This window comes from Opisthocomus hoazin, chromosome 8 (genome assembly GCF_030867145.1).
Source record: "Opisthocomus hoazin isolate bOpiHoa1 chromosome 8, bOpiHoa1.hap1, whole genome shotgun sequence".
Lineage (NCBI taxonomy): Eukaryota > Metazoa > Chordata > Aves > Opisthocomiformes > Opisthocomidae > Opisthocomus > Opisthocomus hoazin.
This window is the reverse complement of record NC_134421.1, coordinates 19,109,239-19,124,143: the sequence shown is the minus strand read 5'-3', so window position 1 is coordinate 19,124,143 and position 14,905 is coordinate 19,109,239. Positions and strand designations below refer to the sequence as shown.

General features: G+C 45.9%; 1 protein-coding gene across 1 annotated transcript; it reads left to right on the top strand.

Annotated features, from left to right (window-relative positions):
• Positions 1 to 6,056: 6,056 nt before the first annotated feature.
• On the top strand, positions 6,057 to 14,368 carry DDX47 (DEAD-box helicase 47). Its single transcript, XM_075429009.1, has 12 exons — positions 6,057 to 6,218; positions 6,878 to 6,971; positions 8,425 to 8,613; positions 9,273 to 9,344; positions 9,930 to 10,048; positions 10,547 to 10,618; positions 10,729 to 10,845; positions 11,028 to 11,174; positions 11,481 to 11,618; positions 12,941 to 13,011; positions 13,534 to 13,663; positions 13,757 to 14,368. Exons 1-12 carry the CDS (start codon positions 6,072 to 6,074, stop codon positions 13,877 to 13,879), a joined length of 1,419 nt encoding a protein of 472 aa, XP_075285124.1. The 5' UTR covers positions 6,057 to 6,071; the 3' UTR covers positions 13,880 to 14,368.
• The last annotated feature ends 537 nt before the right edge of the window (positions 14,369 to 14,905 follow it).

The following is a 14,905-nucleotide window of genomic DNA, read 5'->3' as shown; positions in this document are numbered from 1 at the left end:
TCTTTGTGTCAGTGTCTCTTTGCACACCTGCATATGGTCACATTCCTGCCTCCTGGCTCACCCTGCTCGATTTCAAGCTCCAGGCACTGGAGCTAGGGAATCGATAGGAGCAGCTGGATGTGTTCAAAAGGGGAGAATGAAAAGTGAGGTCATCAGCTCCATGCCACACAGCTGGCATTTGCATAGGAGAGTATACGTTTATCTCTGTGTGAGTGCATACCCTCCTGTGCCTGCCCATGTACACTGTGGATGCTGATCTCTGACATGCAAACTCCGAGGTGCATATGTATGAGCACGTAAGTGTGTTTTTAGAGTGTGAACTGCACACTATGCAAATGAAAACACATGTGAAATTTTTCCTAGTGCTCCAGCATATCACCAGATAACTCCAGCAGACCAGTTATGAATTCAACATACTTATGAGATGGCTGGTTTTCTCATCACAGAGAAAATTATATAACTTATATTGCTCTCCTACCTTCTCCTCAGTTTTCTAGCATTGCAGCTTTGTCCACACATCCACACGCAGCGAACACCACAGGAACAACCACAGCTCTGAACAGACTAATCTGACTGGCAGAATGATCTGAATTTGATAGTTTAGAGCTTCATGAGTGCTGGTTTGCTCTGCTCAGCACAGTCCTGCGCTGTAATCCCAGCCACTGTTTCAGCAGCTGGGACAAATTAGAAACTTTTGCTTCCATTCTCAGCCACACCGGCAAAAAAAAATCCTCCTTCTGTTCTGTTTTTCCATAGATTAACCCTTCACTCGAGGTCAGGATCTGGGTTTTTGCACAGCGCTGCTGAGTGAGTGTGATTGAGCCCAAGCCTGCTCTCCTGGCCAGGTCTCAGCCACTCCACTCTCCAGGTTTGCTTGCTAGGAATGCAAAGGGAGGCTCAGGCAGAGAGTGGGGTCTGCAGGCTGGAAGGTCTGTATTCCTACAAAAGATAGAGGAGCTGTGTGACTTTCTTTGCTCCAAAACCCATCCAGTGCCTTTGTCGTCAGTGGTGCTGAGTCTAGTTGGAGGTAACTAGTGGTGTCCCCCAGGGGTCAGTACTGGGCCCAGCCTTGTTCAACTTCTTCATCAACGACCTGGATGAAGAGTTAGAATGTACCCTCAGCAAGTTTGCTGATGACACCAAACTGGGAGGTGTGGTAGATACACCAGAAGGCTGTGCTGTCATTCAGCGTGACCTGGACAGGCTGGAAAGTTGGGCAGAGAGGAACCTGATGAGGTTCAACAAAGGCAAATGCAGAGTCCTGCACCTGGGGAGGAACAACCCCATGTATCAATACAGGCTTGGGGTGGACCTGCTGGAGAGCAGTTCTGCGGAGAGGGACCTGGGTGTCCCGGTGGATGACAGGTTAACCATGAGCCAGCAGTGTGCCCTGGCTGCCAAGAAGGCCAATGGCATTCTGGGGTGCATTAGGAGTAGTGTGGCCAGCAGGTCGAGGGAGGATCTCCTTCCCCTCTACACTGCCCTGGTGAGGCCTCATCTGGAGTACTCTGTCCAGTTCTGGGCTCCCCAGTTCAAGAAAGATGAAGAGCTACTGGAAAGAGTCCAGCGGAGGGCTACAAGGATGGTGAGGGGACTGGAGCATCTGTCCTACGAGGAGAGGCTGAGGGAGCTGGGCTTGTTCAGCCCGAAGAAGAGAAGGCTGCGAGGGGACCTAATATATACTTACAAATATCTGAAGGGTGGGTGTCAGGAGGATGGGGCCAGACTCTTTTCAGAGGTGCCCAGCAACAGGACAAGGGGCAATGGGCACAAACTGAAGCATAGGAAGTTCCATCTGAACATGAGGAAGAACTTCTTCACTCTGAGGGTGACAGAGCACTGGAACAGGCTGCCCAGGGAGGTTGTGGAGTCTCCTTCTCTGGAGATATTCAAGACCCGCTTGTACAAGGTCCTGTGCAGCCTGCTGTAGGTGACCCTGCTTCGGCAGGAGGGTGGGACTAGATGACCCACAGAGGTCCCTTCCAACCCCTACCATTCTGTGATTCTGTGACACCTTCTAAGCCAGGTGGTCCTGTGAATCCAAGCCTGCATCCTCACTCCACAGCTACGCTGATCTAGCAGCTAATAGGCAGGGCAGGACGTGGTCGGGTCCTCCTCACCCAGCTCCGGGCATGCCTTCCTCTCTCCTCACATGCAACCAGCACTGGATCTCATGTGATACACTGGGGAGCCAGCTTTGGGAGTTGTGTTGGCAGAAATCTACCATATTAGGGGGTATGATTCATTTCCTACTCTTTTTGCTCCCTGAAACTGCTCACTGCTGCGTCAGATGAGCACAAGAGCTGGTACCAAGAAAAGCACCAGAAGCAAGTGACCTGGGCTCAGACAGGGGTGCACCTACTCCAGTATTGGTACTGGCTTAATTCCAGTATTGTGACTCCCTTAGAGTTACAAGCAGTATTTGGGGGGATCGCTTTTGTAAGTGTCTTTTTTTGCTAGTAGTTACGTTATTCACCCTTAAAATTGGATGTTCCTTTGGTAAGAGTGTGATTTAATGTTTAGCCTGGGCTGGCAGTTATGAAGCCTGGCCTCCTGACACCATTTTTACTCCCCTTTTATTGAAACTGCTGCAGGGAGGAATGATTCAATGGTGAAGCAGGAAAGCAAACATAATTTTAACACAAAGTCCTGTAGCATGTTTTGAAAGCATAATAAAAGGCGTCTATGACAAGGGAGCCCCAGTACAGTCAGGGAGTCAGGATACCCCAACAGCCTCTCTCTGGGCACCCCAGTGGGTAGACAGGACCATTTACCATTAACTGTGACCTATCATACACACTGTCCGTCTTGTCTTATTACATATCCCTTATGAAATAGTTGGCATTATACCTACACTAAAATTCATCTGCTGTGGATGCTCCCACTCTGTCCCCCCTAAGGAAGATCGAGCTTGTAACATGCAGTAAGGATAGGAATATATTTGGTCAAAAGCAAAGTCTAAAAGTCCTGGAGTGAAAATTTCTAAATCCAGGATAATCTCCAGTGTCCTGTGCTGAAAAACACAAAAAGGGAGTCACCATTTAGAAGCCAGTGCTTCCCAACAGCAGTTTAGCACAGGAGGGAATTTTTCTTCAAATACATCTCCTGACAAAACGGAATTACCCAAGCTGGAATTTCACCAGAACAGAATTACTCCACCCTGCTCCCCACCAAAACAGCACCTACCATATTACATGGGCAACGAGCTCAACAAAGAATCACAAGCAGTGACTTCCCATCACATGCCTGTCTCCGTTTCCTGAGGCATCCCAGTGACCCTTACAAGGGTTCATGTCTGAGTACTAGCCAGGCTTAACCTTTAGCACTAATGATACATAGCAAGCTCATGGCTCAGACCGCTGTAATTTTTGAAACCTATGGTCATAACTAGCATCTACACTGGGTGTTTCTTGTTGGGCTTTTTTGTTTGGTTTTCTTTTTTTATTTATTATTTTAAAATCATTGCTCCTGAGCACAGTGGGATGCAGCAGTTTCATTTCCACTGCTGCCCAGTGAATTGTTTCAGGTTTCCTCTCCTTTCCCTGTCACGCAGAGAGTTTGTTCGGATTTCCTCTCACTTTCCTCATTGTTCTGGGAGCAGAGGAAATGGCACGCTTGGAATCCAGTGACAGATGCACAGGTACGTCAGCATTTCCACTGTTAGCACACCCAGCTGGGCTTCCCAACCAGCAAAAGAGAGGCAGGTCTGCTCAGAAATGCAGTTACGAGTTCTGTTTTGCAGTTGGCTCTTCTGCCTTTTCAAAGCCCAAGCTCTTTGATATGTTAGCATCCTTTTCACTAAAACAAAGGATGTTCACCTAGCTGCAAGGTTGTCTTGCTGCAGCCAGCGTTGGGACCACATCAAGACCAGATGGAAACCAGTGAGCTCAGGAACTACCATCACAACTTTGATGCTGCTCTACCTCGAAGGGCACTAAATCTGTCACAATTCTCTCCTCTCACCGTGCACTTGCAGGCTCCCTGCCTGAGTCACAACAGCAGCAATCAAGAGAGCTGGAGGAGTGTTTGCATATATTCCTAACCCCTATTCCCTCATTCCATGCTGTGTGTTGCCACAGTCCAGTTTGCTTTATGTATTTCTGGCACTTCAAAACTGCACATTGGCAATTACCATGAATAGGAAAACAAGGTGGATCAATGACAGTTCTTGACTTTTCTTTTTTTCTCTTCAGTAGTACTTCAAAACATTTCATACGAGCAGTCCTGAAGCAGTTAATTTGCTTTCACAGAATGGTAGGGGTTGGAAGGGACCTCTGTGAGTCATCTAATCCAACCCCTCTTCTGAAGCAGGGTCACCTACAGTAGGCTGCACAGGACCTTGTCCAGGTGGGTCTTGAGTATCTCCAGAGAAGGAGACTCCACAACCTCTCTGGGCAGTCTGTTCCAGTGCTCCATCACCCTCAGAGTGAAGAAGTTCTTCCTCATGTTCAGATGGAACTTCCTGTGCTTCAGTTTGTGCCCATTGCCCCTTGTCCTGTCACTGGGCACCACTGAAGAGTCTGGCCCCATCCTCCTGACACCCATCCTTGAGATATTTATAAACATTTATTAGGTCCCCTCGCAGCCTTCTCTTCTTCAGGCTGAACAAGCCCAGCTCCCTCAGCCTCTCTTCATAGGAGAGATGCTCCAGTCCCGTCATCATCCTCGTAGCCCTCCGCTGGACTCTCTCCAGTAGCTCCTCATTCTATATGTATTATATATGTTAGCTTATATATTCTTGTCTTTTTGTGCTTGGTAGCTCATTTTGTCTTCTTCTTTCACAACTGTAGAATTTATGAATACAGAACACCACCATGCGCACTGCCTAAGCAACACAAATGCTGTGACCTGCAGGCCAGAGGCTTGGCCATTTGCGGTTAATGCCAAGCAGGCAGGTTTTCACACAGACAATTCAGTGTGCTCTTATCCCAGTACAGGTGGTTGCAGCTCTGTACCTCTCACTTTCCTGGAGGACTCTCTTGGAGTCCAGTGAAAACACATCCGCAGTTTCTAACTTAGCAAAGCATAGTGTCGTCTCACAAATGGAGTTTGTTACCTGATGTGCAACACCCCACATGCACACAGAGCCAAGGTACCAGTTTATTTTATGTCCATGCAGAGATGGGTGCTAGGTGGTGACTCCACAAAGCTAGCACACCTGGTTACAATCACATTACATATTTATATAGTTTAAAATGTTTCTTCCACCTATTAGCCATGCCCTCCTACTATGATTGGTTAGTCCTCTTCTCTCTTCAGTTTAAAGATACAGTACTCCAAAAGTTTACTAGGGATGCTCAGTAAATAAGAGTCTCTGCTTGGGCCAGGGTCTCCAGCTCATGGGGCGTGATTTTTAGTATTATAATGAGGATAGTTCATTTAACGCACTCTTTATCATCCTTCTGCTGTTGGTTCCAAGCTGTTCAGAAATATCTTAGCTTATTTATTCTCCCAGGATACCCTTTGTCCCCAAGGACGGTAGTTCCTGCTTAGCTGCTCCGGTATCAGCCACTCTTGTCACCATCTTAGCCTTCTGTTAATCCGAGGCTTTGCATTCTAGCTGAATAATTAGGTCAGACACGTGCCTTCTAGGCACGCTTGTATAATGCTCGTTCAACAGACTACGACAGCACTCGCCATGTCAATCAACCCGCCTTGCAGAAGCGTAAGCCCAAGTTTAAGGAAAGTGAGTCGTGAGCCCATTCAGAAGAAAGGCCTCCTCGAGTGTGCTGGTTAACAACCCTGTGCAGAGTCAGGATGCTCCTGCAGACGTGAAAACTCGCCCGGCGTCCGCTCCCGTACACCAGGAGAGGGGAAAACGGCCCCCCCTTTCCCAGCCGGCTGCGCTCTGACGAACGCCGGAGGCAGCAGACACTTTCTGACCTCACGCAAATGAGACCGCCTGTACCTCACGGCAGCGCTGCCTCAGCCGCAGGGCTCTGACGGCACGGCCCGGCTGCGGCCCCCGACAGCAACGGCGATACCGACCGCCCCGACGGGGGCCCTCGAGCCCCGCCCGCTCCGATTGGCTCTTTCCCACGAACTACAAATCCCATAACGCGCCCCTACCCATGGTGGACTACAACTCCCAGAGCGCTCTGCGCCCTCTCAGACGGGGACGGTCCGAAATGGCGGCAGGAGACGAGGAAGGGCAGGCGACGGAGCCGGAGGCAGTGGCGGAGGCGGCGGTGGAAGAGCCACGGAGCTTCAAGGACCTGGTGAGGCCGGGCTGGAGCCGCTCCTTCCCGCGCTGCTCTCTCCCCTGTCCCGAGGAACTCGCTCCTGCCCCCGCCCCGCGTACCAGGCCCGGGGGTGGGGGGGAGAGCGCTCCGCGCACAGCCCCGCTGTGCTTGCCCCGTCGTGTCGCAGGCCCCGGGCTGCCGCTCTCCGCGGGCTGGAGGCGGCCGCTGGCCCGGCGCAGCCGCCGGTGCACGGGGGGCAGCCACGTGCGCCGCCATCGGCGCGTCGGTCCGCGGGCGTGGCGTTGGGCCCGGGCGGGCGGCCCGGGGGGTTCGGGCCGCTGCTCCGGTGGGGCTGGCGTTTCCACTCCGGTCTGCGCCCGCCAGCCGGCTGCCTGCGGTTTCAGTTGCGTTAGCTTGCTCAGGGTTTTTCCCTTTTCTGTGCTCTTGGGTACCCTTAGAGGGAAAAAGAGACATCTGGGTGTGTGTGAATGTTCCTCGTGTAAAGTAGGGAAAAACTGGCAAGTTTCGTACTGATGGCAGTCACCTCTACTTTTGTGTAGTTGCACTGAGGGTTTGAGGGGGTTTGTCGCTGCTGGAGACAAGCTTGGCTCTGTTGCAGCATGTATTTAACTTAACTCTGTGATTTAATTTCAGTCTCCTTGGTAATGTCTGTTTCCCTTTTCGCTAATGTTCAGGGAGTGACAGATGTCCTGTGTGAAGCTTGTGACCAGTTAGGATGGAAGATACCAACAAAGATCCAGATTGAGGCTATTCCAGTGGCTCTCCAAGGTGAGCAGTGTGCTTCTCTGAGTCCGAATCTGGGGATGCCTCAGGAGCTTTATGTGAATGAATTTTGCTGAGTGAGAAGCGGCAGGGATGAGAGTGGTCTCACTACTTCATCACTGAGGATCTCTGTCTAGAAGTAGTCTCTGTGTTCATTCTTGTCTGCTTCCCAGGTGGAGCTTGGAATAGTAGTTTCTCCTGTAACGCTGCCTGCAATTGCAAACTTTCAAATGGGTACAAATGTGGGTACTTTAGTGTTCACTACTGTTGCATAGTTGTAACACTCTATGTTAAATAGAATTATTGTCAATCATTTAAGCTTCTAGTCTGCGTTAACCATTTTATTTCTGAAATACTCAAGGATACACAGGAACCTTCTGGTAGATTTAGGACAGTGCCTTTTCTGGTAGACACCTACAGTGTGTGTCTGGAATTGGAGATGCCTTGAGTGATTACATAGCTTCTATAATCTGCTTTGCTGTGAGCAGGCAACTCCTTGAAATTAGATTTCTAGAGTGAGTAGTAACCAAATGGCAGTGACTTCCTGTAAACATTCTGGAATTGCAGGAGAATAAATTACTGATTTCAGCAAACATTGTTGCCTCTAGAAATTATTTTTTTTTTAAAAAAAAACAAAACACAGTGAAGCAGGGACAGAACAATTTAGTGACAGAATGGGAATAAACTTCCAGTGTCTGCTCTGTCCTAGGACTTACCTGTTGTCAGAATCTTTTACTCCATGTACGAGATTCTTTTGTAAAAAACAGAAGTAAGATTGCAATCCTGAGAAGATGTTTCCACTTCAAGGCCTGTTAGGAGCATGTTCATCTCAGCCGTATGAGTTTAGAAGGTCAGAATGGATTCTACTGATGAATTCAGTGCTATTGTCTGCACTGTTTTTGGGCAAAGGACTTGCTGTTCTGATCCTTCCTGCTACAAATTAGTGTAGATTACTCTTTTAATCAATGGCACAAAATTGATTGTGGGCTTGTGAAATGTGAGTTTGGTAGTGCTGTTGTCTTGTAGTCAGTATGACCTAAGTCTCAAACACTGGAGTCTGTTTTTTTGTAAGACAGTAAACAGACAACAGTTGGTCTAGAATACTTACTCAGGTAGAAGCAATAGGCTGTAAATTGACAGACAGATTTGAGAAATAATAAAGTAAAGCTTTTTTTGAACCTGAAGTTTGTATGAAAACCTGTGTATTGGCAGAAGTTTAACTAGAGAATGGAAAGGATAGAGACACTAATTATTGCACAAATGAAGTCACAGTCTAAAAATGCTGCATAGAAGTTCTGAAATTTTTTGATTTGGCCCTTTGCTCTTCTTTACTTTTTGTATGTGTCTTTTTTTCCTCTATCCTTAGGGAATTCTTGTGCTTTATTGCACAGTGCTTTAAAGGCTTCTTTCTCTGGTCTAGATTTGTAACATTTTTTGCCCTTCTTGCTACTCCTTGTAGGCAGAGATATCATTGGACTGGCAGAAACTGGGTCTGGAAAAACAGGAGCCTTTGCTTTGCCAATTCTTCAGGCACTGCTTGAAACACCTCAGCGATTATTTGCTCTTGTCCTCACACCAACAAGGGAGCTGGCCTTCCAAATCTCAGAGCAGTTTGAAGCTCTTGGATCCTCCATCGGTGTCCACAGTAGTAAGTAGCTTTGTGACCAGTTTTCCTGAAGACTGAAGTTTGTTAGCTCTAGATTGCAAAGGAAGAAGTAGAGAGTATTTATATGGAAGGTTGAATAAAAGGTGAGAAAAGATTGTGATGCTGGAAGATAGAGATCTGCTATCAGGTTTGGGAAAGAAAGATTGTGTGGTCTTTCCTCTTGGAGTGGTGTGCAGCTCTTCTGCATTTGATGTCCGAACACCTAAAGATGGAAATAGAAGAGAATCTTCTCAACACTAAGTTTGTGTCCAGTGAAATTGCATAGAGCCCCACTCTATAGTGTGATGTAGTTTCATCTTTCCTTCAGAGTGTCTGTATTGGTTCTTTAGAACGTAAAAACTACAAACGTAAAAGCTTTGTGGGTATTTTTAGAATTCCTAGATTTTTGCAGCTGAGTTAAGCTGCAAGGAACAGATTCTGCCTGTAGCTCTTCAACTGTGAAAGTAAAATACTTGGGGCCAGTAAGGACTTAACTATGTGGCTTTAGAGATCTGGGAAGGTCAGGTGTGCTAAAATGAAAATATAACTAGCCTTTCATTTGTACAGAGTTGTGGGTGGCAGGGAGTAGGAGGAAACACTATAGTGCCAGGGGCTGGCTGATGCTACGCTGAGAGATTCACTATATTCTGTTTGTCCTGCAGCGGTTATTGTGGGTGGAATTGACACGATGTCTCAGTCTCTGGCCTTAGCCAAGAAACCACATGTTATAATTGGTGAGTTAATGTGCTGGAGGTATAGGGTATGAATATTATCAAACTGCATTTGTCCAGAGAAAGAGTGCCAAAAGGTTTTGTGCATTTGAAGGAGAAGTGAGAGTACATACTTCATTGTTTTTGTCCCGAGATCTGGGTACTGGCTTGTTAATGTTTCTAGAGTATACAGTAGTAGCCTTGCTGCTGCAAGCTCATTCCAAAGCATTCCTGCTAGACTGCGTTTGACTTGGTTTTTCATTGTCCTCAAGTATTCAAAATGCTGATCTTATCCTTCTCAGTACAGCTCATCTACAGTCTGTTTTGTTTTTGGGTTTTTTTGGGGGGGTGGGGAGGGGGGGGTTGGTTTGGTTTTTGGGCTTTTTTTTTTAGGGGTAGAGGGGGAATGAGGGCATTCCTCAGAAGGTTAGCTCCATTAGTCTTATTTCAAAACACTTAAAAGATATCCTATGAAAGTCCTTCCCACAAAGCACTCTGCCTTTCTTCTCTTGGGCAAAGAATCCCATTTCTGTAACGGATAACTCTGTTGCCTCTTTGATCTTTTCCTTTGCTTTCATTCTAAATTTGCTCTCTTAATTTTGTCGGTAGCAACCCCTGGCCGTCTAGTTGATCATCTGGAGAACACAAAGGGCTTCAACTTACGAGCTCTGAAGTTCCTAGTGATGGATGAGGCTGACCGGATCCTTAACATGGATTTTGAGACAGAGGTAGGAATCTGCTAAAAGAAGAGTTTGGAACACCAGATGAGTCCCTTTAAAATTGTTTCATACAGTCACATAGTAAACACTGAGCTGTTCTACAGAAGTTAATAGCAAATTGTAACTAAAATCTAATAATTGCACAAAAGTCTATGGTGAGAGTAGAACTTAGCAGAGTTCTGCGGAGCATTAGCAAGACAGTAGGAGACATTTTGTCTCTGACATCTGCCAATTACTTTGGAGTGCCTGACACTGATGTAGTTACTGTAGAACACGATCACATGTGCGTTCCCAAACGAATATTGCCTGATATTTGCACTGCTATTGGGCTTCTGGAGTTCACACTGCTTAATTGTCAACAAGCTATCAGCCTGCATCTTGCTTTAGAAGAGGAGCTGTTCCTGCTGCGAATCGAAGTTGCACACATGCATTATTCTTCATTTGGAGGAGGCCTATGTCTTGATTGCTGTTGTATTCAGCATTTCCATTTCCTTCCTATTTTTACAGGTGGATAAGATATTAAAAGTGATTCCTCGAGACAGGAAGACGTTCCTGTTTTCTGCTACCATGACCAAGAAGGTGAGAGCAGAGTACTCTTCCATCAGGCTATACTGTTGACTAGACTGTATGATACAGGTTTCTGACAAGATCTCTGTCCATCTAGTGCTAATGTACATTGATCTTCCTAGGTGCAAAAACTCCAGCGTGCTGCTCTGAAGAACCCTGTTAAATGTGCTGTTTCTTCCAAGTATCAGACAGTTGAAAAACTACAGCAGTACTACATTTTCATCCCCTCCAAATTCAAGGTAATGCCACTTCTGTTTCTTCCCTCTTCTGACTGTGTCATGTCTTGCTTTTCCCACATCTGCCCAGTATCTTGCCATCTTCTCCGGCTTAAACTTGATTTTTAATGTGGCTTATGTGATTATCTCTTCTTTTTTTTTTTTTTTTTTTTTCCTTCTTCCTTATTTTGTCTTTTTTTTTGCAGGACAGCTACCTGGTTTATATTTTGAATGAACTAGCTGGAAACTCTTTCATGATATTCTGTAGTACGTGTAACAATACTCAGAGGACTGCTCTACTTCTCCGCAACCTGGGGTTCACTGCCATTCCTCTCCATGGGCAGATGAGTCAGGTATGGGCATACCCGGCGGAATAGAGCAGACAGGAGACCTGTCGCTTGGGAAATGGGCTGCAGCGTACTTGTCACAACTACCTTGCAGAAGGAGCATTCCACAGATGGTGGACTGGTCTGATCCCTAGAAATTTAACTAATGTGAATGCTGCCAATAATTCTGTAATAGTTCAAAAAGAAATTACAGAAGTGAGATTTCTTTGAGTAGTTTCTCCCTCAGTTCTTTTGTACCAGTATTTCAACAAGAGCTCATTAACCAGAGTGAGCATTATTCTCTCATTCCCTTTTTGTCCTCCTCTCTTCCAGAATAAACGCTTGGGCTCTCTAAACAAGTTCAAGGCAAAGGCACGTTCTATTCTGCTGGCTACTGATGTTGCAAGCAGAGGTCTGGACATCCCACATGTAGATGTGGTGATAAACTTTGATATTCCTACGCACTCTAAGGTAAGCTAGTATATGTGCCAGCTGAGAGCTTCTGGTCACCGGGAGGCATAGTGGAGTTAGACAAAAGAACAAAGACACCTTTTCTCTGTTCTGCTGACTGGAAGTCTAGTTCACCCTTCTATGGATTAAAAGATGTAGTTCAGTCTCTGCAATTGAGTTGGTATCTCAGTTTTGTTGGGTGGCCTTATCTGGATTGTACAACTGATCCCATAAGCGAAGAGGGGAAGTGAGGGACATTCTGTGTCTTTATTTTTGCTCAGAGGGTGTAATTTACCATATTGCATTAAAGGGCTTCTAGACTTTGAAAATGGTTTTAACATATTAGTAGTTTCAGGTAGTCATCTGTGTTCCTGTGATCCAGGTCTGCCTTTACAGTTTGAACTGTGTTTTTTAAAAAAATAAGTAAAAATTCTCCCACTATGTTCAATGAGAATTTGATCAATAAAGCTGTATTTAACGTTTCACCTTCATATCACAGAAGCACAGCAAATTGAAAAAAAAAAAAAGTGAGTTACTAACTTTCTACCTTATAGAAAGTACAGTGTTATGTTAGGGGTGTAACTTTGTTTCCCAGCCTAGTTTCAGAAAGCATACCATGACATGCATTTCAGGAATTGCTGTTATTCCTTATAATGATCAAAGATACTACACATTGCAAGCAGAAGAAAGTGTGTGTCTTTTGATGACATTATAAAAGGACAGAAGTTAAAAAAATTAATGGCGGGGGTAGCAGCTCGAATGACGTTACAGTTTTTGTGCCCCTCCCTCTCATCTAACCATGTCACAGAAGACTTCCTTTCTCATGGTGCCTCCTTTCTCCATAGATCCTGCATGGAAAAGGGAGTGTTTTAATTTCCATAATGCAGTGTAAAACCTAGAAAACAACCTAGAGCCATATAAACAGAGGACACTCAATATGTCAGATGCTTCCAGATTGTTCTTATTCATACTTCCTTTCACTGTGCTTGCCAAATTTAAATCTACTTGCCAAAGAGTTTGTCTGGAAGACAGACTATGTAGAGCATTAGACCCCAAGACTGAAAATGCACAGGCATTGGCAAGTCCTGCAGTCTTGAGTAACTGGAGGTGGTCTTTTCCTTTAGAAAGAGAAAAATTCAAATGTTAAAACCAAATGTATGCCTTCACAAGCCAGCATCTTCTCAAATCCTAATCCTGCACACAGTCCCGAGTATCTAATCCTAGCTGTATAGTCTCCTCATTTTCTTGTTCTTTCCTAGAGAAAAATTATATGGTCTGATTTCCCATAACTTCTGTTGTGTGTTTGCACATATCTTACTGCTTATCAAGAAAATTGTTTTCAGGATTACATTCATCGTGTTGGGAGAACAGCTCGAGCTGGGAGATCTGGCAAATCCATCACGTTTGTCACACAGTAAGTACTAAGATGTGGCAGACTTATTCTTGCCAGCTGTGTTTCAGAGCAGAAAATATTTGACCTCATCCTGCATGAGAAGAAAATGCTGCGTGTCATTTTGAGGTCCCAGTTGGTTTTATTTAGTTAAAGGGGAAGGAATTCATAAGCCCAGGGTGAGGAGGAAGGAAGGTCTAGGATAAATTCTAGACACAGGCATGTAATGAGCAGAACTAACTGTTTCTAACTTGATTGTATAATATACATACATTTTTATAATATGTAGTGCAGGTTGAGGAAGTGGGGGGTTTTGATACATGCTGAAGTATGTCTAAAAAAAAGTCGTTGCCAAATACTTCTGAACAGAGGTGAGCTGAATAAATCAGTGAACCCATCCCGAATGATGGCTTCATTTGGATGCAATTAAGAGTTGGTTGTAAGAGCATCAGCACAAGCTAACGGTGTGGGCTGGAAATAAGGGGTGATGACAGCTGAAGCGCACTCAAGAGGGCTGATTCAAGCTGGTGCCTTGTCTTTTCTCAGGTACGATGTAGAGCTGTTCCAGCGCATTGAACACCTGATTGGCAAGAAGCTGCCAGCATTCCCCATGCAAGAGGAAGAAGTTATGATGCTGACAGAGCGTGTGGCTGAGGCCCAGCGATTTGCTCGAATGGTGGGTGTTGGCTTTTTGTCCCTCCACTCACTGTTGTAGTCTGAATTTCCTCAGGTGCTAAAATACTTGGTCAATCTGTTCATTGCATTGCAGGAGCTGCGGGAGCAGGGAGAGAAGAAACGATCTCGGAATGATGATGATGATGACACAGAAGAAGCTATTGGTGTCAGGAAGAAGGTAGCAGGTGGGAAAAAGAAGAAAAGGAAAGCCTTCTAGTTCAGTATTTGGACAGACTTTTTAATTTTCCTGTTTATGGCTACATAAGCTCATCAAAAACAGTCTATCAAGCCATCTCCAGTGGATTTTTTTTTTTCAGAACTACTTAGGAAGTTGGGCAGTCCACCTGGAAAACAACTTCCTTTCTTCTGCTTCACCAGTTACAGACTGGGCTTGGTCCATTGTGGTACCATGGGACAAGTCTTCCTTTCAGAGACACCAGACCGTCACCTCTGGACCTGAAAGCAGCTGTGGTCTGGCCCCGCTCATTCACAAAGAGGTGCAGTGTGGGTGCAACTTTCCCACTGCTGTAGCCGGTCTCGCTACTCAAACTCCCTGAGTGCATCTGGGGTCACATAGGTCTGTCAGAAGAAAGAGGAAAAAGTTAAAATAAGTAACTGAGTTTCCACAGCACAGCTGTGATGCCCTTGCCTTAGTGAAGGGACGTGTGACAAGGAGAACTCCAAATATATTTTGCTTAATTTTAAAGCTGTCTGGTTTTCTTTGTCCTATCACTGAGCTGTTTTGCTCATTTTGAATATGTGCTCTCCCAGAAGATTTTCTTTTTAGGTCAATCTTAGCAATTCTTAGCAATTCAGATGTGACGTGGGGTGGATTGAGAACTGGCTGAATGGCAGAACTCAGAGGGTTGTCATCAGCGGCGCTGAGTCTAGTTGGAGGCTGGTAACTAGTGGTGTCCCCCAGGGGTCAGTACTGGGCCCAGCCTTGTTCAACTTCTTCATCAACGACCTGGATGAAGAGTTAGAGTGTACCCTCAGCAAGTTTGCTGATGACACCAAACTGGGAGGTGTGGTAGATACACCAGAAGGCTGTGCTGCCATTCAGCGTGACCTGGACAGGCTGGAAAGTTGGGCAGAGAGGAACCTGATGAGGTTCAACAAAGGCAAATGCAGAGTCCTGCACCTGGGGAGGAACAACCCCATGCATCAATACAGGCTTGGGGTGGACCTGCTGGAGAGCAGCTCTGTGGACAGGGACCTGGGTGTCCTGGTGGATGACAGGTTA